This window comes from Fringilla coelebs (genome assembly GCF_963513975.1).
Source record: "Fringilla coelebs genome assembly, chromosome: 6".
NCBI lineage: Eukaryota > Metazoa > Chordata > Aves > Passeriformes > Fringillidae > Fringilla > Fringilla coelebs.
Window position 1 is genome coordinate 36995696 of NC_140034.1, and position 24994 is coordinate 37020689.

At 40.6% G+C, this 24994-nt stretch overlaps 1 protein-coding gene across 1 annotated transcript in view; it reads left to right on the top strand.

The window, feature by feature from the left end:
- Positions 1 to 8222: 8222 nt before the first annotated feature.
- The window catches only part of SPTBN5 (spectrin beta, non-erythrocytic 5), a gene marked incomplete at its 5' end in the record, with an annotated part of 89660 nt that continues 72888 nt past the window's right edge, over positions 8223 to 24994 (top strand). Inside the window, 12 exons of the mRNA XM_084207130.1 lie at positions 8223 to 8333; positions 11440 to 11607; positions 12100 to 12219; positions 12888 to 13045; positions 13925 to 14153; positions 17051 to 17682; positions 18687 to 18825; positions 20193 to 20425; positions 20880 to 21033; positions 21513 to 21713; positions 22842 to 23048; positions 24194 to 24385. Coding sequence (XP_084063256.1) covers positions 8223 to 8333; positions 11440 to 11607; positions 12100 to 12219; positions 12888 to 13045; positions 13925 to 14153; positions 17051 to 17682; positions 18687 to 18825; positions 20193 to 20425; positions 20880 to 21033; positions 21513 to 21713; positions 22842 to 23048; positions 24194 to 24385 — 2544 coding nt within the window. The remainder of the gene's footprint in view (positions 8334 to 11439; positions 11608 to 12099; positions 12220 to 12887; positions 13046 to 13924; positions 14154 to 17050; positions 17683 to 18686; positions 18826 to 20192; positions 20426 to 20879; positions 21034 to 21512; positions 21714 to 22841; positions 23049 to 24193; positions 24386 to 24994) is intronic.

The following is a 24994-nucleotide window of genomic DNA, read 5'->3' on the forward strand; positions in this document are numbered from 1 at the left end:
TTATCTGTAAAGAATTAAAAAAACTCCCACTATCCTCCAGCACATCTCTGTAATTAGCATGTTATAGCAGAATGTAATTTTGGAACTTCCTAATGTCTAAATGTGGAAGTACTGTAAAGTCAAGTGTGGAACATAAATCTAAACCTTCCTGTATGGATTGAAAGTTTGAAACTTGATCTGAGAGGTGGTACTTTTAACTTCAGTGGGGGTACTAACCTTGAAAAGTAAGAGTAGATTGAATAGCAGCTTAGCAAAAAGCACTTTGATGTGTTGGTCCCAAAAAATCCAAAGACATCTTCCACACCATGCTGCCCACTACTTGAGGATAACCAATGGCATCAATGGAACATTCATTGTAACATGGTGCTGAAATTAATCCTCCTGCCCCTTCTTTCTTCTCTATGCACACATCTTACCTGAGGCATTTCCAAAGATGTATCTGTGCCATCAGGATGCTGCAGTTTAGCCGTGGCTCCTACTGTGGTCAGATTCCAGCTGCTGTGGAGTTCCTGTGTGTTGGCACCATGTTCACATGAGATCAAGTGTTCCACCTGCAAACAACCTGTGGGTTCCTGGAGGCTCCCTAGAGCTTGAACTGCAGGGACTTGCTGGAGCTGCTCCTTATAAAAGTAAAAAATAATCTGAACAAGGTGGGGTTTTCGTGGTGTTTGGAGATAGGAGGGGTCACTCTTTGGGGTTTTAATAGAATGTTGTTTTACATCCTCTGCACATAAGACATTTCAGACTTTGAAATATTTACAGCACACTGCAGCAGTTTTTCTCCCTAATCCACAATTTGTATTTGGATAATAGGAAAAAGAGACAAGTGTCCATGCTACCAGCATGGACTCTGAAACATTTATGTTTTAACTCAGGTGCCAGTACTAACCTTGAAAAAGAGTACCTTGAAAAAACTGGGGTGCCACTTATTTTCTCCAAACCTTATTTGCTCCCATATCTGGTGCATTTGTAAGGCCTTTGGAGCAGACACTGCTCTGGGTTTCTCTGACCTGGTCATGCTGTGAGTGCAGAGGACCTTTTGAAGGCTTGGCCCAGGGCTTGCCTGCCTGACTTGGCTAGGAAAACACAGGAGAAAAGGTTGGCTGCCCTGCCCTGCCCTGCTCAGACAGGTGAACAAATGCATCTGCTGAAAGGGCCTTCCTTCACTCAGGGATCACAGCAATGAGCTGGAAATAAATATCCATACCAAATAAACACCTGTTGTGATCAAAACACAGTCAGGAAGATGAGGTGGTTTTTCACCAGTATGTTCAGAAGTCCTGAATCTATGCAGCTTTTTTGATCTGAGGGAAAAATATGGATGGAAGCCATGGTTTTGAGGCAGACTCCTCTCCCTTTTCCCATTGGAAGACTTCATGCTAGCACAGATTTGCACCTGCTGATGGACTGTGGGCTCAGTTTCTGGTCCAGTGAATACTGGAAGCTCACTAATGCCGCATCTAACTTGTTTTCCCACCTTTTCTTTTCTCTGAGATGCAGCTTGTCCATGTTCCTTCCAAGGTCTTGCTAGCTCAGCAGCCCATATTCCACTTCAGTCTGGAGCTCTGAAGATTTCATTGTAGTGAAAATAGCTCATGAATGGTATGTATCCATCACCAGGTGCTGTATTTCAGGTATACTGTAAGATTTCTATGCTCACCATTTTTCAATTTTTTAACAAGGAACTGCTGAAACATGCTGCTCATGCTTAGTGATTCCCTTTTCAGACAATTCTGTGGGTTTATTCTCAAAATGCATTATTTTGTGTCTAGTCTGAAAGTAAGAAATTAAGAAATAATGTAAGTATAACCAGTAAGCTCAGGGCTTGGCAATTTTTGCCCACAATGGAGAGTGATTGCCATTTTTATTCATGTTGTATTACCGTGTCTTAGCTCGCATCTACAAAAATTCGCACCTTTAATGTTAACTGTTTAAACATTTTTGTTAAACTTTTATACAGTGTTTTTGCCAATGACCTTCAGACATTCCACATGACTGAACACCTTTACAAGGCAGTTGGGATGGCTGGGCTGGTTTGTAGTCACTAATCTGCTGGTCAAGGTGGTGAGGACCAAAACCTGGGAGTACACCACGGTGTGCACTGTCCCTGGGGGTAGGTGCAGTGCTCTGGCACTGAGGGTGCTGGGAGCCACTTCCATAGGTGAATCCCACAGTTTTCTTTCATCAACAAATGGAGATAAGTGCTTTATCAGTCCAATATACAAACAACCCCCTAAAATACAGCTGTGAATAAAAAGTTTCACTCTCATGCAACAGCCTTCATTAGTCGCAGTGAAAAAAATGGAAATATCTCATTTAAATGATAAAAATACGCTAGTTAGATCTGGCATTGCCAACATGGTGGTTTCTAAGGCCCAGTTTCAGTTTCATGTTCAAAATATTAAGGCTATTTTTTCACTTGAAACCTTTTATCTATGTTTGTATGAAATGGAAAGAGACTGAGAGTCCTTTGTCCCATGTGTTCATCTCAAAAAGCCTTTGAAGCTCTTATGTTAACTATTTGAGGTTCAGAAACAGAAGGGAAATTTCAAGATAATATAAACAGCTCCAAGGAGAAAATGTCTTTAACTCATGACTAAACAAGCAAACATATATTTTCTGTTTCAAAAAGATGCCTGAACTTCTCCATGCCAGGAAAAATAAATCCATCTGATTTTGCTTTAAGCTGTCGTCTTTTTCAAATGCAGCGAGGGGCTCCAGCTCCTTTGGATGATGTAATTCGACTGTTCTGCTTGAGTTCTGCTCCCTGTTGATGTCATGTCGCTGCTAGCCAACTATTCAAAGAGAAAAGCAACTTCTAGTTTAGACTAGAGCACGAGGAGGCTGAGGTTTAGAACAACCCAGCATCTTGGGATGCCGGGTTAGATCCTCCCAGTCAGATCCCAGCTTTAGGAGAAGCTCCATCCAGCGTGGACCCCGCTGCCTGCAGGTGGGTGGCATCCCGGGGTGGCTGGTGACAGCAGGTATGTAGGGGCAGGGCAAGGGGGTGCCTGGGGGTGCTGTGCTGGAGTCCTTTGGGGAAAGAAGCTGAGAGAAATGCGTGGCTGTTTAGGGACAGAAGTTCAGCTGAGAGGGCTGTGAATGCAGGGAATCTCTGCAGACTGACCTGGAGGTTGCCATGCCTCTCCTCAGCTGCTTTTGACTAACTCCTCCCAACTTTCCTTCCGCTCTAGTATTCCATTCCCAAATGAGTGAACGGCTTCTTCTGCTCCTCTCCAGCGTTCTCAATATCCAAAGTATGGCTCCTCTGTGCCCCAGTGAGGTCTAAATGACACGTAATGCATGGGCAGGAATGTGCTTGGATGTGGTTAGGAAACATTCTGGGATCATGGTTCAGTTCCCCTGTGTCCACACTGGGTTGATGAAACTGAACATCAGCTGTTTGCTGGCACTGGGGAGGGTGGCAGAGAGAAAGGGCCACCTGTGGGACCCAGGTTGCTGGCCCCAGGCAGCAGGATGATTTCTCTGCTTGCTTGGCACATTGTGAGCTACAAGACTGTAGTCCCAGGAGGGGGATGCCTTTATACCCCTGGAGTCAATCTCCAGATGTTTTGAGACTCTTACTTGTGGAAGTATCATGGCTGGAAACAGTGGGGGATAAAGGGCCGAGCTGTCATGCACGTGTTTACATTTAACATGCTTATTTTCTTTGAGATTTGGGGAACCCTCTCCTTAGCAGGATTTTTTTGTACCTTCAGAAAGGCGTGTGCTCAGCTTACGCAACGGAGGGTGATGGATGGTGCCAAACCTTTCACCGGAGCCCTGTGAATAGACTCGGCCCCACCCGAAGGCAGGCAGGCATGCTGCGGTCACAGGGCTGTGAAATCGGAGCTGGCTTTGCTCAGCGGCAGCGCCGAGCGGGGCTGTGGCAGCTCGGTGCAGTGACGGGCTCATCGAGTTACAGGGCTGTCAGCTACAAATGGCTTCGGTGGGGATGCTCTAGCCCAGGAAGGCACCCAGCTGTGTGTGTGTGTGTGCTCCTCTCCGGCAGGCTCCTCCATCCCGAGGGCAATGACAATGCGGAGGGGAAGCCGGCGCTGCTGCCGGGGAGCACAGCCTGTGCTGCCCCGGGGAAGCTCGTGGTGACCAGCCCTCGTCTGAGATCGGGATGGGAGTGACAGCAGCAAACTCAGCATCTGCCTCCCTGTGGCTGCCACTTCCAGGCTTTTTATGGCCCGGGAATTAAACATTTCTTCCCATCTTAGAGAGGAGCTGGGAATTCACATGCGTGTTATGAGAGGGGGACAATGATGACATTTAAGAAAAAGAATTCAAATAGAAATAAGTGTCATGTCCTTCTTCGATTTACGTGGTGTTGCCAGGAGGGGAGGAGCAGGGGGGATGGGCTGGGAGCTGTGGAGTTTTGGGGACAGGCTGCTTGTGCCTGAGGTCTGTTTGATCTCCACAGTCTCTGTTTTCCCCGTAAGCAGAACAAGATTGTGGCAGATAAGAAAGGGTGGTAAGAAATCCTCACACATCTTACTGGGGGCTGTTTTGTAGAGGGGATCTGGCATCAGGATCCTTCCTGTTAGGAAAGAAAGAAACCCATGCGCCATCATGGAAAATCACTTCAGGCTGGAAACAAGGCAAGGGAAGGGTGCTCTTTGGGCCCTTCTTCCTGAGGTCGGTGGAAAGGCTTTCCTCCTCTGCAAAGGCAGCAAGAGAGGGCCCATAATTATCCTTGATGGGTGATTTTTTCCTCATCCCTCCAGGAAACTGCACGCAAATACTGTTGTGCCCTTCCTCTTACTTTGTTAGGATATAAATAACTGAGGAAATGGCTTTATTTATCGCTGTCACATAAGTGTCCACCATTTAACTTTGAACTTTATATAGATATTCAGGAGTTAGTGAAATTTTATGCCATATCTTTGATTGCCTTGTATCATCATAAAAAGCAAAGAGAGTGATTTGCACATTTTACTATATGGATAATAATTAACTTGCAATAAGGATGAATACCTGCATCCAGACCAATTCACCCACTGGTCCCCTGCCTTCTATTTGAAAAGAGCAAGGACATTTTCTCAACACAAACCAACCTGTGCCAGATTTAAACTAACAGCTTACAGTATTAGTTGGCTAGTCCAGGACATGAGTCCAGGAATTTGGAGGGAATATTTTGAGGAATACCTGTAATAAAAATATTCAGCTAATTAATTTTTAGTCGTTTTATGTGACATTATATAGGATATTTCTCTAGTGTGCATTTGAAGACACAGAATCTACTGATAAAATTTTATCTATCTTGAGTTTGGGTGGGTTCCTAATTTCTTTTTACATTTCCTCTTGTCCCTTTTGGAGGCTAGCTAAACTACACTTTCTAAAATGGAAAACACTGCTATTCCCTTACCTCCGCTCTGAGCTTGATATCTTTCCTTACAGCCTCTGATTTCAGATGCCTGCCCATTTTGTAGTACTGATTTCCAGCAACAACTTTCTGATTCCTGGCAATGATGCCAGGTAAATGTGTCCTGTGCACGTGTCACCTTGTAAAGGCCAGAAAGGACTCCCTGCTATCTATGTAAGTCACCAGAATTATTTTTCCTTTTGTTATTAATGAGAGGTCCATGAATAGTAAACTTTGGAATCAGCTGGCACTGCCAGGCTTGACTCAAGTTGCCCTACCAGCAGCAGGTATCTGTGCACAAAAGTGTCCTCAAAGCAGTGCTGAGCAAATTCCTAACACTTCACAGTTTCACCTTCTCATTTGCTGTGTCCCAGTTTAACCACTTGGCTATCGCCCTGATCTTTGTACTCTCTGCGTGCTTTCATTTCCTGAGTCCATTGTCAGGTTCAATTTTCCAGGTAAGAATTTCATTAGAAGGGCAGAACCTCCAGTTCAATCGTGCAAGATGCTCTTTACCAGAGCCTCAGAGCTATGTATGACTTTTCAACTGGTTTATAGCAATTTTGGTGACTTTCATATATTATTTCTGAGCATAAGAACTGGACATGGCCAGTGACAACATTTACTCACTGTGTCCTGATGGGTTAATTTCTTTCAGATCAGATGAGAGGTTCATAGGTAGATCATAAATACTTGGTCTCTGTTCTGAAATCAAAGGTCACTCTGCATTAAAGCAGTGAGGTGAATGTAGGAGTGGATCCAGTGGAAGTCATTCTTCAGAAAAACCAGCTGCTGAATGTCAGAAAGGACTTCCTCCAAAATGGGTAAGTCCATTTTTTTAATGTTTTTTGATCTTTTCTCTTCTTGTGATGTACCACTATGACTAGTTGTTGCTCCTAGCACTATTTATGCATCCTGAAAATGCAGATAATCTATTATAGATGTGTCCTTTAGGTAACCATCTCCCCATGCAGGGAGCATGTCTAACTTGGTGAAACAGATGAGCTGTTACGTGAGGCAGTAGCTCAACAAATAATCTTCCTTTGTACCTAAATGAAACCAGTTCTATCGTTATTCAGGGTGACTGCAGTGTTGGGATAGGAATCCTTAAAAAAAAAAAAAGCCTGCAGATGTTCTGAGAAGCATTTGGCAAACTCAGAAATGGCATTATGATATGGGTTGTTACATGGGAGTGAGCTAATATCACCTCTCCAGCAGGAAAAGGCAATTCTTTGAATATCTGCTCTTCAAATGGAGAAAGTAGGCAGTGCTGAACTAGCCCACAAGATAAGAAAATGTTGAGAGAATGTTCTCCATAATTCTATTTCAGATTTTGTTAAATTCTTCTTTTCATTAGGCTTTCATTACAGTCATGACCCTTCCCTGTGTGGTTGCTGAACCACCAGGCTTCAATGCTGACCCTGTTCTGAGGAAGTCAGGCTCTGAGGAAATATCTGCCCCAAAAAGAAATAACAAAAAATGCAGTAACAAATCATTGCTTTTGCACTTTCCACACCCCTTAATATTGTTAAATGGCAATTTTTTTTAGCACTAATCAGAGCATGGAAAGCTATCAGGTAAGGGCTTTCCCATTTGCAGTGGCTGCTCTTGCTGGTTCCTTGTTGCTGTCTTCTCATACTAGGACAGATAACGTTTTCTTTCTCAGTATTTCATGTTTTATGAATTAAGTGGGTACAAAGCCCATAACTGTTAAGAACTTTGCCTTTGCAAACCAAGCATAGAATTTTGGAAAATATGTCACACTGCTCCACACTCTCACAGTGTCTCAGATGTTTTAATTTTTCATTCTTTTCTCTCTTTGCAGTGGGTTGACAGCAGTGGACACCTCTTTCTTCCATCACTACAACAGGTTTCTTGGTTTCCCAGCCAGGCTGATATCCAGGTAAGATTTATAATTATGGCAGTAGTTCAAGCTGATGATGTTTGGTCTCTAAAAGTGTCTGTAGCCATGAATTATATGCTGATTTTTTAACTTTTTAAAAAATAATCTTCTTGACTTCATAACAGCAAGGCACTGCTGTTACAATTTGCAATGTAAGCCAAGTGTCTTCAAAAGAGCTATTCAGCTGAGCTGACATCCAGCTTATTGTGTCACAGACTCTAAAGGCAAGAGTCCTCCTTCCTAATCTTTCTGAATAGTTATCTTGGGTACTGTGAGGAATTACAAGCCCGACTTTTCACTGGTATGGATGAGGTAGACAGGAGCAGGGAAGAGGAATAAAGTTTCCTGACACCCAGGCTAGGACCTTTTCCATGCTATTATGGACCTGTGTCACCATCCTCACTGTGACAAAAGTGCAAAAACTGAACCCATGAGAGGAAAGGAACCAGGTGGTTCCATTTCCTTTCTAAGCAGCTCTTTGATTTCTGTTGGAAATACTGTGATCTGAAAGCCAAGGACAGAATCCCAACCAGTCCTCAGAGAACACAACACACTTTTTCATTTTGGTGCTGATTTGCAGATTCCTTCTTCTGGTGGTTTTTGATGGCTGTCAGGTGGAGGTGGCCCTCATGGGATCCAGGAGACTGGGTAGAGGCTGAGAACAAGAAAATAAAGCTGCATAGATACATGTCACATTTTCATCCTAAAGCTAGAGATGTATTTTTAAAGGGTGAGATCAAGCAAGTTAAAAATACAATTGGTGAAATTGAAGTGCAAAGTGCAAGCAAAAGGAAATGAAGGTACTACACTGGGTGTGGTATTGAGTCCTGTACCTGTTGGTGCTGGATTTCCTATATACACTGGGCATGTGGCTGGTTTTTGCAGGTGGCCTGGCAGATCTCTTCAGCACTCAGCAGCTTACTGAGGCTTCTGGCTTCCTAGGCGACCATGGGCACGGAATATGAAAAAGATCATATCAAAAAGCTGCAGGAGCAGCGTATGTCCATGCAAAAGAAAACCTTCACCAACTGGATGAACAACGTCTTCTCCAGGAATAATGTGGGTAGCTCCTTCAATTTGAAGATTTTTTCTGGTTTTTTTATTTTATTTTATTTTACCCACTGTACCCACTTTTTAATGTTATTTTTAATGTATTTTTTCCTGAATGTTGTCACATGCAAGCAAGGAAGGATTTGACTAACCAGAGTGCTCCATCCTCTATCTTTTACCTCCCATCTGTCTCCTTTGTCCATGGTACCAGTCTTCTCTGAAATCAAGGTTCATTTTGTAGACTGTATAACCCCATCATATTGTGATGTCCATTGTACATTGGTGATCTCCTCAGAGAAAAATCCTTATTTGCTTCCTTATCCTGTAAATAAATTATCTGCAGGGTCAGGGTTAAATTATCTGATGTCAGGGTTTCCCCAAGCAATGCTAAATTCTTAATTGCCTGGGCAAAAATTCTTTGTGCTTTGTCCGATCAGTTCAGTTCAAGTTGCTGCTCAAAGGACCTGAAAAAGTAGCTTTAATTTTGGTAATTTCAGACATACTGCCATGCAAGTACAGACCAGTTTGTTTTCTGTAGCTCTGAGTTCAAAAAATCTTCAGAGCCAGTGTGCAGTCAATATGTGTGTGCAAGGTAATGCCAGCATATTCCAGTCTCCAGACTTACTGCAGATAAAGTTTCAGACATGAATGATGTAGCTGTGGCACAGAAAGGAATGATACCATCCAAAACAATTCACTTTTCTAGAGTCTGTAGTAGATAGTAATGAAAACAGATGTTGGGGACACCAAGCAGGACCATGCCACTGGGTCCACTGTTGCTCATCACCTTGTTTCAGTAGCAGATGTGTTTTTCCAGTGTAATGTTTTAAGTTTGTGATTCGTACAAAGGCAGATGCAAAGCACAACAAACTTTCAAATTTATTTTTCGTAACAGGACCAAACAAATGTAAAACACATTCTTGTTCTGCCACCTGCAGAAAGTTAGGCTTTTATGGTGTAGGAAATCAGTTCTGTTTTGCTGTGGACATATACTTTCTTATTTTAAAAATGCCTCCAAGTTCAGAGATAAAAATGCCAGTCTGAAGTTCCTGCAATGTACTTGTTCTCGTATCGTAAATGTCTGGGGAGCAAAGCCTGTGAGAGCTTTCCAAACCATATACGGTAGAGACAGCGCAGAGCTTATCTGGGTCTTCCTGGCAGCTTAGTCCCAGCTTTCCAAGGCAAACTTTGAGGTGATTGGATCAGGCTACAGGGCACTGCAGTGTTCTCAATTATACTGTTGACTGCTTCAAGTCTAGCACTGAGGATGCTATTGGATTGAATTTGTTAGGCTATCTGTGACTGGTATCTTTATGAGAAGAACAAGGCAACAAAGCTATTAAAACAACAGCTGGGTGAGACATAAAGCAGATATATGAAGCTTGTCTTTTTACAAATTCAAATTGAACTATTCTTCGTCTATAGAAGTGTCACAGAATATAACAGCTTTAACTTCTTTTTCATTGTAGTATATCATAGGCAGAATTTTAAGTTTTATTAAATATGCAGGAAGGAATAAAGTTGGCAACTAAACAGGGAGGTTTTTTTATGGAGATAATCAGTGGAGCAAGTTGTAAATCATTGTGCCATACACAGCAGAGATTTAAACACTCTCTAACTTGATTCTTACACTTCTAGGGTTATTTTCTTTCTCTGGAGAAAAGATTTCTTAAGCTAATTAGTAACTGATCAGAAATTAGAAAGTGCATGCCTGTTGTCTGTCCTTTCCCCCCCTTAACATGTAAATATTCCCCTTAAAAACATATTGGCTTCTTTCTTTCTTTCTTTCTTTCTTTCTTTCTTTCTTTCTTTCTTTCTTTCTTTCTTTCTTTCTTTCTTTCTTTCTTTCTTTCTTTCTTTCTTTCTTTCTTTCTTTCTTTCTTTCTTTCTTTCTTTCTTTCTTTCTTTCTTTCTTTCTTTCTTTCTTTCTTTCTTTCTTTCTTTCTTTCTTTCTTTCTTTCTTTCTTTCTTTCTTTCTTTCTTTCTTTCTTTCTTTCTTTCTTTCTTTCTTTCTTTCTTTCTTTCTTTCTTTCTTTCTTTCTTTCTTTCTTTCTTTCTTTCTTTCTTTCTTTCTTTCTTTCTTTCTTTCTTTCTTTCTTTCTTTCTTTCTTTCTTTCTTTCTTTCTTTCTTTCTTTCTTTCTTTCTTTCTTTCTTTCTTTCTTTCTTTCTTTCTTTCTTTTCATCTTTCTATCTTTCTATCTTTTTTTCTTTTTTCCTTCCTTCCTTCCTCCCTCCCTCCCTCCCTTCCTTCCTCCCTCCCTCCCTCCCTCCCTTCCCTTTCCTTCCTTCCTTCCCTCTTTCTTTTTCTTTCTCTCTTTCTTTATCTCTCTCGGGTTTTTTTATTAAAAAGATTATTGACTGTAATTTCAAAATCACAGTAATTTATTCTTAGGTGTGGTTTATTCTTAGGTATGGTTTTAATGTCACTTCTAGATGGCAAAGGCCAAAAGGAAACGCCCAAAGCAAGTTCTTGTTAGGTCAGAGTACAGACTGTGTCGTGTTGTATCACCTAGGCGCTGGGTGACCTCATTACTGGCAGCAATAAAGCACATTTTTGTAAATGATCCTAACCTTTCACTTAGTATGAGACTCTGGCTAAAAATATGGAGACTTTGGGTGGTAGTGCAGGTCCAAGCAGGACGTGACAAACTCTGTTGAGACTATGGAGTATAAGATGAGTCATTGAATGGGATTTTCAACTCAACTTTTAAATGAAATGCACAGCTCAGAATAGAATTATTCTGATAAAATAAAAGCTTCACTTGAATTGGAATAAAAAATGTCAGCATTTCCAAAATATTTGATTTTGAAAATGCTCAATTTTTTTTATTTTTCAAAATCTCCTGCTTTTTCCTTTTTTACTCCATTGTGGGTTTGCATTTTTGTTTGGTTGTTGGGGTTTTTTTTAACTTCAGACTCCTTTCATAATTAATGTAAGTCCTCCTGCAATCAATTTTTTCTGAATTAAGACTCACCACTCTGTGGATATATGCACTGTCACAGAGAAGACTGAGTGAAGCATCAAGAAGGTGTTGTTTGCTTCATTTTAGAAGTAGAGGGTTCTCTGTGCCAAATGTTAAGCTGGAGTCTGTATTGCCTGGCTGGTCTTTACAGGTAAAGATTGAGATAGAAGATATTTACACAGATTTGAAGGATGGCATCTCTCTCATGAAACTCCTGGAGCTGCTCTCTGGAGAAGCTTTGCCCAAACCAAGCCAAGGAAAGATGAGAGTGCATTTTCTAGAGAACAACAGCAAAGCCATCACATTTCTGAAATCCAAGGTAAGTTAATATTGATATTAGAGATCACAACAGTTTATATATGTTATTAATTAATTGTTGCATCATGTTCATTGTGGTTTCCCCCTCTAGTATGAATTAACATAATATCCTCTGAAGACAGGCCAGGGATTTTATTATAAAAAAATATATAATTTAAGTTTCTTTGTTATTTGAGTAATATGTTTTAGAAACAGCTAATATTCTTCTCCTTTGGAGGAAAGAAATGTTCCTCTTTCCTCTCCCTAACCACCAATTTTCAAAAACCATGTATTGGACCTTGAAAATTTTGAGACCACTATCCCTTTGCCAGGCTTTTGCTGAAATTCATCATGAGCTGATACAGGAGCTTGCAGGTCTGTGGACTGGTGAAGAGATGTAAATGTTAAACCTCTTTGCTTAAGAAAAGGGCCTGAGCATCCTCTCCAGTAACAGTTTGTTCCACTGAGAGCTGGACACCAGAGCATTTATGCTGAACAGATCCTGGTTTATTAGCAGGTACAAGTAAAAGTGATTGGTCCTGAGAATATCGTAGATGGTGACAGAACCTTAATCCTGGGCCTTATCTGGATCATCATACTTCGATTTCAGATTTCATCTATCAAACTGGATAAGGTAAAACTGTATCTTTGTCTTTTTGCTTGTGCAATTGTAGGGGTTTTTTTCCAAGGGGACAAAACAGTGACTTGGAGATAGAAAAAGCATCCATGTTCTTCACCCTCTTCTACAAATTTTTTACCGACTTTTGACTTCATGTTGAATTTCTCTGTCAACAGTTCTCTCTAGATTTGAGTCCCATGACACTGCTCTGAAGAAGCAGATACTTTTTAAACTTATTTAACATGTAGTTAAACATGAAAAACAAGGTTCTATAAAGGTGTTATGAAATCAAAGTCAATAAATTCTGACATTAGACCTGAATACATCATATTTTGTTTCTGAGTTCTATTTCACAGCTAAGGATGCAAAAAACCTGAACTTTCCTTTGTGCCTTATTTCTACAGACCTTACAGAAGAGAAACATTTAAAAAATTTCAGCACCTACATTTCACCTTATAGTTTCTGCATTCATTCAATTCAGTTTTTATTTTTAATAGAAAACTTCTATTTTCATGTTAAATTTTTCTAACTTTATGACAGATACAGTCTGTAAGTCATGGCTTTGAGGGGAATTGAATTGAAAAGTAATACCAAGTGACCTTTGGGAACATAAGCATAAACTCACTGATAATATTTTCATATATTTTTGACACCGATTTTTCTTTTCCCTGTTCTCTTCACAGGAAGAATTTGGAGGTAGAGCTGATGTTCTCTTTGCCAATGAAGCCTTATTGCTATGGTGTCAGCATAAAACTGCCAGCTATTCCAATGTGAGTGTGAAGGACTTCTCCAAAAGTTGGAGTGATGGGCTGGCCTTCAATGCACTCATACATGCTCACAGGTAAGATTTGATGGATCAGTTCAGGCAGAGTTGCTCATTGCTGTTTCTAGTTCTGACACAAGTTGTTCCAGGGTCTGAATTACAAGATTTTGTCAAGAAACTGTCAGATACTCTCTGCTGTTTCTCACTGAAGACTCTTCTTTCTTAAATTCTCTCTCTCCTTGGAAGAAAGGACCGAAAGGTCCTGCTTGGAAGCTCCTTTAGCTGGGTATAATAGTGAATTTCCAGGGGAATATCACGTATCTGAACAGTACTGCCCATTTTGTCTCAGCCCCTGTTCCCTTTGCTCTTTTTCTAAATTTTTTCCTTCAGGCAGTGGTTTTATTGTATGAACTTTGGAGCATGTATATCTTCCTGTTCAATTGTAATAGAGTAAGCAACTTCTCAGTCTCTTTTTTTCTCCATTCTCTGTCCCTTCGAAAAAGAGTAAAGGAAATAGCCAAAAGCAGGGGGGAGAAACCACCTATGGTAACCCTGAACATTTCTTTGTTCTCAACAGTTCTGCTATATTTTATGGGGGATACCATAGTGGGGTTGTGGAACTTCCCCAGCTGGGAGTCACCTCCCTTCTCACAACTGTCTCTCTAGTGGGCTTTGGTTTTCACCTGCTAGGGAAGAGGAGAAATAAGGGCAGATATTTGCTGGGAGTGGTAATTCAATTTCATAGAAAACAATTTTCTTCCTGCTATGTGGGCATGGGACAATGCTCTTGAATGAAGTTCAGGGTCAAAGTAATTCCAGCGTTTATGTCACATAACATTAACAGTTACATGACTATTAACTTAGTCTCATAAACAGTTTATGGTTTATGATCTGAAAGAACTTACTACAAACATAAATCTTCCTCCATCTCCATGCCCTCTTTTTCTCCTTGCCCAGGCCTGATCTTATCCACTATAGTTCACTGAGGCAGGACCAGCCCATTAAAAACCTGAACAATGCCTTTGATGTTGCTGAGAAAGAGTTTGGAATCAGCAAGCTGCTTGATGCTGAGGATGTGGCAGTGCCCTATCCAGACGAGAGATCCATCATGACTTATGTGTCACTCTATTACCACTACTTCTCCAGACTGAAACAAGGCCAGACAATACAAAAGAGACTTAACAAAGTAAGTGCATTGCTATCTTTGGAAGTTATAAGTTAAAAAGGTAAAGCTAAATTTAATTTGGAAGTGTGGGAAGTTTTGTGCAAGCTCAACTTCAGGATCATTTTAACCAATCAAAAGGCACAGCCATCTGAAAGTCCTTGTACCTTGAGGCTTGTACCTTGTACCTGACACTCTCTGATCTCCAAGAGGGTTGCAATTATCTCACTGAAAATCGATCCCTTCTTGTCCTCACAGTTTCTGTTTGAGAACAGATATGGTTCCGAGGCAGCTTGAGCCATAGAGATCTCAATAATACTGGGAGAAGATTAAGACTAGGCAACAGCAGACCTAATCAACAGTTTTCTCATTTAATAGGAATGAGGATTTCTTCCTCTATGGAACTACTTTGGATTTTGATTTCCTTTGAAAATCCTCATCCTTTCTTTCTAACTCCTTAGGCGGAAAATGAAAAAAACCCCAACCAAACAAAAAGCCCAAACAAATGAAACAAAACCAAAACAACTTAATACCACCACCACCAAATAAAACTGAGAGAATGCTAGCTAAATTAGCTGAATTTTAAATTTTTTATTGAATTTTTATTAATTTTTTTATTAAATTTAGCTAAATTAAATTTAGCTAAGTTAAGGGATTTTTTTCTGTTTCCACATACAATTCACCTCACATAAAATCATGAGCTATTATTAAAAATTCCTTGTACCGCACTGATGGAAAACTGAAGGAATTTTGTAGTTGTTCCTCTGAAGACCACTTCCCTTGAGAGAATTTCTTTTCTATCTCCAGAGAAGTCTGTTCTTGTTTTGACAAAACTACAAACGAAGTAGCCTGCAGAAAACCTATACATCCAGGATGGGTCTTATGAACATCTGGATTTGGAGAGCTGCCTGTGCAGTTGAGAGGGGGAATACATTGCTTAGAGGGAGGAACGAAAATCCACACTGAGGTTTCCCTGGTGGTGACAAGGTGAAAAGGTTTTGCAAAGCAGGGTTTGGTCAGCTAAAAACGTGGCCTGGGTCAAGGATCAGATGATCCTATAGCATGGCTCCCCACAGCACCAAGGCTGTTAGTGTGGAAGGAGTGTCTGGAGGATGCTCTTTGTCAGAAAACCCAATGTTAGGTAGTCCTGCAAGGAGCAGGGAGTTGGACTCAGTGGTCCTTATGGATCCCTTCCAGCTAGAGAAACTCTAGGATGATATGTATTAGAGCAGCATGTTCTCCAGAGAGATGCATTAGATGAGAGCAGGACTTGGAATTCAGTCAAAGTTTGGGCATCAGTGAGGAGAATGGGCAGTAGGACTTCACAGCTCGACACACGGGTCACTGGATTTTAGCAAGGAAACATTATTTATCTCTTGATAAACATGAAATAGTCCTTGAGTCCACAAGCAGGTATTAGAGGAACTGTAAGGAGCAAGCAGTCCATAACTTTTGTATTTTGTGAATAAGCAGTTTGCTTACTCTGTCTTTTTTCAATTCTAATGGTGCTCCACTGCTTTTTCCATTTTTTCATAGTTATAGTTATTCCTTCTTTTCTCTCTCTCCACTTACCTGCTTCTTTTTCTCCCTTTGACTTCTTCCCTATTTTTAACCTGTCTCTAATATTACATTCCCATCTTCCTGCATTTCTGACACACACAATCAGAAGGAGAAGGAAACAGATGTTAATCTCTTCATGTCCTTAGACCCCTCAAATAGATGGCTCTGAATTTACTAATAGGATTGGGAGGGAAGCCTGAATGTGTCAAGGAAGCCTTTCAGTTCAGACTAAGTGTGTGACCAGCATGGCAGAGAGAAACAGCTCTGGAAGGCAAATCTCCTTTCCCTCTCCCATCTGAGGTCTGAGATCTGCATTTGCTAGGATCTTTCAGCAGGAACTGGATACGATGGCAGAAAATTCAGAAGGGAGCCCTGATGTCAAGGGCTGCTTTTCCTGCACTAAAGGTTGGTGCTATTTTACTGCTCTTACAAGACTGCAGCACCTAGTGATTGCCAAGTATGCTTTCTGGTAAGCAAAAGCAGATTACCACTTGGAAGGACTGGGTCTTTTCTCAGTGCCATCTCCCTCACTAATCTGCCTGGCTGGGGCAGGCAAACTCAGGAGAGTGATAGAGGCAGACAGCATTGTTCAGCACTAAACCTGACATTTGCAGGAGTAAAGGTCTGCATCTTTACTAAGTTAGGCTGAGGAAAAAAATAATATGAAGTAAAAAGACAAAGATGGGGAAAATGTAAAAGGAAAAGAAAGAATGATTTCATTCTAACACCTTTTATTTCATTAGGGATTTAAATCTAGATGTTTGCTCCAGTATTACCTGAACTTTAAATAAAGGCAGATCAGGCCACAAATGAAACAGATCTTGAAAAGTTAGTATTAAATCAGAGTTAACATCCTTACCAAAGTCCTGTTTGGCCATAAAATGTTTTCTAGTGATTTTAATAAAGAGAAACAGTTCCAACAGGAGAGATTGAGAGGGAACTGTTTGATCACAGTCTGCTGTGTGCATGTGAAAGAACCAGGATCTTGTCAGGTGGTCTCTTAAATCCTAAGTGGTGAAGCTGAAAGGGTGTAGTTACACATTAGCCTAGAATCATTTGGGGTTCAGGAATGAAACTGGTAAAAAAATTTGGGTTTTTTTCAAATGTGAAATAAAAAATGTGAACCATGCTGTTTATTCCAAAATGTTTTCTTAAATAAAAACTGAAATGAAACATTAAATAATATTGATTTATCTGTGTTTTATGGAAGGCTGTTCTGGCATTTCACCTAGCCTCAGATGTGACAGCTATCAGCATATCAGTATAAAAATGTGATGAGTGCTGAAGACACTGCTTTCTGTTCACCCACCACGCTTCATTCTGTTTCTTACGTGGCTTGTCATTTTATATTCCCATCACAGATCGTGTTCCTCCTGAAGGAGATAGATGACTTGAAGCTTCAGTATGAGCAGATGGTCTCTGACCTCCTGAAATGGATTAAACAGAAGGTGGTGGAACTGGATGACCGTCATTTCCCCAACTCTCTTCAGGAAATGTGGCTGCTCATGGCCAACTTTAAAACCTTCCGCACGGTGGAGAAACCCCCCAAGTACCAAGAGAAGGGCATGATTGAAGCTCATCTCTTCAACATCAGGACCAAGCAGAGGGCCAACAACCAACGACCCTACTTGCCCCCAGAGGGGAAGATGCTTCAGGATGTGGAGAAGCACTGGATCATCCTGGAAAAGTCAGAGCACAACCGTGGAAAAGCGCTGCAAAAGGAGATGCTGAGGCTGGAAAGGCTGGAGCAGCTAGCCCAGAGGTTCCTGAAGAAGGCAGCCCTGCGTGAGTCCTACTTGGAAGACATGAGGAAAGTGATTGGGAAGCAGGACTTCTGGCCAGAGAGTGTGGACAGGATGGAGGCTGCCAGTAAGAAGCTGGAAGCCATTGTGGCCGATGTGCTGCCCAGGAGGGAGCGCTTCTCAGCTTTGGGTGAAATGGCCTCCGTTATCAGCCAGGAGAACTACCACAGCAAAGATCAAATCTTGCAGAAGTGAGTGATGGCCGAGAAACTCTGGAGTGGTGGAGGTCAATTTTAGTTGAAATTCCATGGTGTGGTGGAAGGAGATTAATTATGACTGTGAATCCTATCTTTGCTCCTCATGAGTAGAACTCATTCAGTAGAATGAGTCAGGAATTTCTTCTACCTGTGAACAGTTTCAGCAGATAAAGCAAACTCCTCTTCTTCAAAATTCTAACTTTTTTCCTTGAATGATCAAAGCCTCAGACCAATTTGGGGTGAAAAATATTTTTAAGATATTTTTGCTATATATGAAAATACACCTACCAATTTCTACCAAATATTCTGCCTGGCATCAAAAAATCATTAGAGAGATACTATTTTTTTCCCAAATCAACACATTTCTATTTCAGTCTGCAATTTGGGGAGATATGAATTGGTTAAGGCATGGTATTCTCAGATTAACTCCATTTTGGAGCAAATATTGAGAAATTATAAATTCTCTGATTATCTCAGTTTATTATATAACCTGGTCTGGGAGTATCTAAGAATGCCATACAAATAACTTCTCTCATGGTATTTTAATGCTTTTATAAATTCTGACAAAATCAAGACCCTCTGTGAAAACTCAGAATAACAGTTTTAAAAGAGTAAATCAAACTATGAGATCAGATTATAACTCATTATATGGTTTAGATTAATGTTTTACTTTAAGCAGCCATTAAAAGAACACTTCTTTGTTTCCAAGCCTTTCCACTGTATCAAGAAAAAGCACTGTAGCAAACAAAAGGATGTTTTATGAACATCCTTAAAAACAATGTCTAAATTTTAGGAAGTCAATGACAGTTGATGTGCTAGTCAAAATTTCTGCAGTAACATTTTTTGACCTGTTTTGTGTTCCTGGCCTGTCCTCTTACACTGGTGTCAAGAGTCATGTGTGCTCATTTAGCTCCTCTAAAGCTGCAAGCACTGAGAATCCTCCAGTGATGCCCAAAGTCTTTGGCCCAAACTGGTAATTTCTTTCTCCTCCTTTGCAGGCAAAGGAGCATTTCAAAGCAATGGCAGGATCTCCTGGATCAGCTGCAGAGACGAGAACAATCCCTGGGAACCATGCAGGAAATTCTGGGCCTCCTGAGGGACATAGATGCCATTACAGAGGAGCTGAAAGAGCTGCAGGTACTGAGCCAGCAGCAGACAACTTGCAGTGCCAATGGGTGTCCCCATGTCCCAGGGACTGGCTGCTGCCAACAGGAGACAAGTCTATCAGCTACAGAAAAAAAGACCATTTTTACCTAGATGTCTGACTGAGCATTTTGGTTCATCACCACAGATAACTACACGAGGAAAAGCAGGCTTTGCTCTAGGGGATTTCCCTAATCAGAAAGCCAGGAATCCTATTACATGGGATGTACTACAGGTCCAAGTTATATGGTAATGTCAAGATGTGAAATAATATTTTCTAAATTTATGAATGCAAAAGCAAAAGTGGAATAAACACACCTCCTGTTTCCATTCCACATAATTCTTCTGAATTAGCTTCTGGAAGTTCCTGCAGTAATTTTACAGATGGGAATGAGCTCAGGTTTACAGGTATATGAGCTCATGAGAAAGGGAAGTTCCACTGTAAATGCATAGTGGTTGCTTTGAGCAAGAATTTCCATCTGTTATCAGTGTCAAAGCACAAACTCTTCTCTTCTTATTCAGAAATAACTGGGTTCATATTGATTTTGTACTGGAAGGAAGTATGTATATATTCTTTGCCTTGAAGACAGAAAAATCCTCATGACTACAGGTTGCTTTGTACCCAAGCTGAAAGAGTCAGCATGCTACATGAAGCTGTGAATTTCAAATTAAAGATAAGAGCTATCTGTAAGTTATAAATATTTCTGTCCTAGCATTAGTAGGCAAAGAATATCTAATGGTAATAGTGTCGTTGGAATAGCAATAGTCTGGGAATTTTGGAAAAGATTGGTAAGGAGAGGTAGTACCCTAGGATTAATAGTTGTATCCATTGATACAATTAGGAAGAAGACAGACTGATAAGCACTTCTCATCAGTCACCAATAAGTACTATAAAGTAATTATTTTCATTATTTGCATAGACAAGTAGGCTCCTCAAATGAAAGAACATTGCAGTTAGAACATATAATAGAATGGGATATTGTGGAATTCTTCAAATACAGACTGTGAATCAATCTGCCTACAGTTGGGTCTATAGCAAAGAGATACTCATTGCACACACAAATCCTGAGACCTTGAGTGCTTAATCAGAAGAAATATTTTAGGTGCAAAAGCAGATGCTTATTTGATGAGCCCATTACTTTCAGTGCAGCAGATTGAAACTCTGGGTTGTTGCCATTAGCTTCTGGAATTGAAAAAAAATATAATTTCTCTAAATAGGCAGGTTTTTAGCTTTACCTATCTGGTATTCTAGGACATTTAGAAGCTATGAGAGACAACAGGAACCTTTCAACTGATTCATTTGCACTGAGACCCTGGATGGACTCTCTGAAAATGTCTGGTTCTTTCTTCTCACTTTGTAGGTGCTGGTGAATTCCCAGGACTGTGGGAAGCAGCTCCTTGAAGTAGTAGATTTGCTGCAGAATCACAACTTGATTGACACGCAGATCTCTTCCTATGATGACAGACTGACCCACATCACCCAGAGAACAGCAGAAATCAGCAAGGACAGCACAGTTAAATCAGAATTGCTCTATGCAAAAGTTCAGATGCTTCGTCAGCTATACCAGAACCTCACCGCTCAGAGCAAGTCACGGTAGGGCTGTGCTTGTGGCTCTGTTCTTCCTGAGTAGGATGCTCAATGTGCCATTCTTTAATGAGAAGGCACAGCTTCCCAGCATTTGAAACTTTGTCATTTCTCCATTTATAAAGACATAACAAAAACAACTCGAATACCTTGATTGCACTTCTGAAAGGATCATTCACTTTCGTAGATGAAGAACAGACTCACTCTCAGCATTTATTATAACTTGCTTTATGAGAAGTCTGAATAGCAAATGGTTATCTCCTCATCTCCTGGAGAAAGAAGGAAATGTAATCTTGTTTCTTTTTGTTTCTTTTGTCTTATTCCGTGAATAAATTAACATATGACAAAGAGGAACTAAAGGCATTCAAATTCTCAATTTTTAGCTATTTCTTTGATCAATCTACCACTGTCTTCATGGAATCTTAATTCTGACAGTCACACACTGTTTGTTTCCTTGGTTCAGTAAATCTCAGCTAGAAGAGGCTTTGAAGCTTTTTGAATTCTTCCGTGACTGCAAGGAGGAAGAATCGTGGATCTCTGAGAAGTGGAAGCTGGCAAGAATGACAACGTTAGGGAAAGATGTCAGCCAGATCACAGCCTCTATTCAGAAGAACAAGGTATCTTACTTTGCTGCTGGTGCCTTGTCTTTGTATTAAAGCAAGATTTTAGAGCATCCATGTCTTTCAGTTCAGTCAGTGCAGCACTTATAAGAATGCTGTCTAAGTAATTCTTATCTTAAGGATAAGATAATCCTTCTCTTATTTCAGAATTTGGATTTTTTAAAAAATTTACAGAGTAGGCATTTTTTTCCCAAAAAGAGGAAGGAAAAGGTATAGAAGGAATATGCTTCATACTGGAGTAGAAGTGGGACTTCTTGTGAAGCCACTGGGTTCCATATTAGCTAACTTTTGATGGGGAAAAAAGCAGTTGCTAGTTTCTGTGTTTCTCACCTTCTTTTCCCATCCAAGAGAGATGAGGGTAAAGGGAGAAGTGGTGAAAAGACCAAGCATGGGGCTCTTGGAAATGTTTGCATGACAGCAGCAGAGAGTAGGAGCCACTCTTTTCACAGCTGACATGTTTCCTGTCCTTGTGCTAGGCTCTTGAAGCGGAGTGCAATTCACACCGGGCCATATGTACAGATGTGATGAGGAGGGGCTGGGAGCTCAGCCAGAAGAACCCCATGCGCCAGGACGACATTCTGAGGCAGACAGACAACCTCCAGAGGCTGTGGCAGCAGCTCCAGGACGAGGTGGCGGATCGCAAAAGCCGCCTGCAGGCAGCAGCCCTCATCAAACAGGTAGGAGGGTTCTGCTGGGCTGTGTGATGTGTGGGACGTGGATGAGGCTCAGTTCTGCCCCGTGCCCCCACATGGCAGGAAAGGCTTCATCTGTTGGTCTTCAAAAAGATCTTGGTCAGTGAAGTCTCAATCCTCCTGAAGCCAGGAGATTTGAGCAGCTGGGAGATGCTCTCAAGGTAAAAACGCTAATGGAAATAACTCACATGACAGCGCTAATGCAGGGTCTTTTTAGAGGGTGGATCAGGTAGCTGTGTGACATCTTTCAAAAATGAAAAGAATTCCAAAGACCACTAACAAAAGAAACATGTTGTAGGACTTAGATTGACCATGAACTTCACAAATCCAGCAAAATGTTTGACCCTTCTATTCTGAACTACAATTTTGCCCCCACAAAGCATTCACACATCTGCAAATAAACAATTTCTATAAAAGCAACATTCTTAAATCATATCATGTTATCTCAGGTATTCTTATTCTCCCCTTCTTAAGATTTTGCTCAGTCTGTTGTTTCCATTAAATGTTTGAACAAAACTGAACAGGTTTTTTCTTAAGAAAGTCTAAATTCTCTCTTCTCTCTATTAAGTTGGACACCGTGTGCTTTAGTTTTTCCTTTGTCCATCATTACTATGAGTATTCTCTTTTTCCCATTGTACCTGTATTCTATGTCTCAAGCTCTTGTTTTACCTTTCTGCAACCATAGCCAGGCAGACTGCAAATTCTGGGGAAAAAGTAAACTTCTGTTGTAGACCAAGTTCATTGCTTGTTCCTTAAACACTTAGAATATATCTGTTGGTGTTGCATAGTGATGCCTACCAACATCATACATTGTGGGTTCCTTTTATTGGGGCTGTTATGCACCATGAAGTTTTAGCTAAAGGAGTTTTTAAACAGCTATATAGGCAATCCTTGAATCCCTTTACTCACTCTAATTCTGTGAATTAGCTGTGTTGTGAGCATGAAATACATCACAGGCTTACAGTTATCCATAGCTGTCACAACACCTGGAAGTCACCTAATGGCTACAGCCCTAATGAAATTTCCCCTTATTCATAGTTTTACAAAGAGGAAGGAGCTGGATGTGAAACTTCCAGCATGAATCCAAGTGTTTCCCTCCCTGTGTTCCTTCAGTACTTTGCTGACGTCGATGAAGCAGACTCGTGGCTGCGGGAGAGGCAGCCCCTTCTGGCCAGCAAGGACTATGGCAAAGATGAGTCCAGCGCCGAAGCGCTGCTGCATCGTCACCTGCGCCTGGAGAAGGAGATTGCAGCCTATTCCTCTGAGATGAGGCGCCTCAAGGAGCAGGCTGACACTGCAGCACAGCAGGCTCCAGCTGCAGTAAGTAGAGGAGGGATCGTGTCACGCTGTGTGGAAGAATGTAAACGAAATGGTTTTTCAGTTATTTCTTTTTTATTTATTTTACCCAAATAGAATATTCCAAATTAAGTTTTTAATTAGAGCTGGGGAAAATTTTTAGCAAAAAAGAAGTTCCTTGTCTGCTCGTAGCACACCTAGTTAGTATTCTTTGAAGTGCTAGAAATACTCTCATCCATGTAGTACCTTCTACTGGTCCTCAGAAATACATTCTCACTCTTTATTCTCATAAAATTATTAATTTAAAAAAATTTTAAAAGCAGACATTAAATCAAAACATCCTTACACATTCTTCCGGTACCCTAATGTAGTGAAGAACTATCCCACAACTCCAGGAGCAACTCATACCCTCCCTTATTTTTAAGGCAAATGAGATGAAGTCAAGCTCTTCAGATGCCCCTCTCTTTCACGGACTAGAAAGGGAAATTTTGACCTGAGATCAGCTCATTTAATAACAGAAATCAGGGGAGGTGAATGAATGACACATTTCATAGTTTGCTTCTTTAAATGTCTGTATGCCCTCAATGTTTAGCCCAATAAATTTGAGAGTAATGGGCATCTCTTGTGGTCTTTCCGTTACCTCATCAATCCAACATTAATTTTATTAGAAAAATATTTTATTGCTTTGCTATGAAATGGGAAAAAGCAGATGACAAGATGGTGTTGATGCACAAATAGAAGAATTGATTGGGACACTCACAGATTTTGAAACTGGAAGTGTTCAGGTACTGAAACATCACCACAAAGAGAACCATGAGCATAGTCTGTTGCCTTGATTTGTTGGCATTTCTAAAAATAAAAAAGCTCCTCTGACCAAACAACTTCGATTTGGGCAAAAAATTAGAATTTTTACTGTATCAATACATTTTAAAATGAGCTAAATTAAACTTCTTCTTTAGACAAAACCAAAATCTTTTTTAGGTTTTTAAATTAATTTTTTCAGAATAAAGCAGTGGAAACAGTTCCCAAAAAATACTGGAAGTCTTTGGTTTGAAGGGTCAGAATGCTGTGCAGAATTTGAAGTAGCAAATCCAAATTTTCCTTCCAAGAGAAATTTTATCCAAATCAGAAATTCTTATCCATTGATTTTTTTAAATTTTTCTTAACAGATGACAAAGAGGGAAGCCCCAAGTGAGTTAAACCAAAAGACAACTAAGCTATCCTTCAGTCGAACCTGGGCAACATCTGAAACTACGTCCACTGGAACCTCATGTCTGGATGATCATTTTCTTCCAGAGAATATCTGGAAGACCCAAGAAGAAATAGATTCACTTTACGAACATCTGCAGAGCATGGCTGAGGTATAATATCCCCTTCTGCTGTGCAGTTCATGAAAAAATCCAAACCAGTGAAAAATTGGAATTAAGTGCCTTGCTGGCTTCTACATTTCAGTTTAATAATGTGCCTTAATCCTGTTAATTCCTGTAGGACTTCAAGCCTTGAGATTATCATTGAAGTTTTGTATCAAAACAGGTTTTATGTGGGCAAATTTCCCATTTATATTCCAGTACTTTTAGTCCATGAAGAGCAGATTGTTTAGTGTAATCCTTTTCTTTTCCCCCCTTAATGTTTGCTAGTTGTAGCTCCTCAATCACCAGGCTGTCTTGCCTGACACCAGAAAAAATGAACTTCAATCTGCATTTTGTTAATATGCTGCTCTTCACTCACACCTGCTCTAATCATGCCCTAAAGACTGACACAAACATGTAGTATGTGACTTTTGCATATTCTAGAGACTGCTGCCTTATGCCTTCAGCAAGCAGGGGCAGGTAGCACAGCAGCCTTCCTTACTGTCCAGAGGCTGAGCACTCTCCCAATGATTCTCTTATGCTTTTAAACCCCTGTTGCTCAGGAAGAAGTATTGTGGTCTTAAAATTTTATGTTCTGTTCTCTTTCAGCAGTGTCTGGGA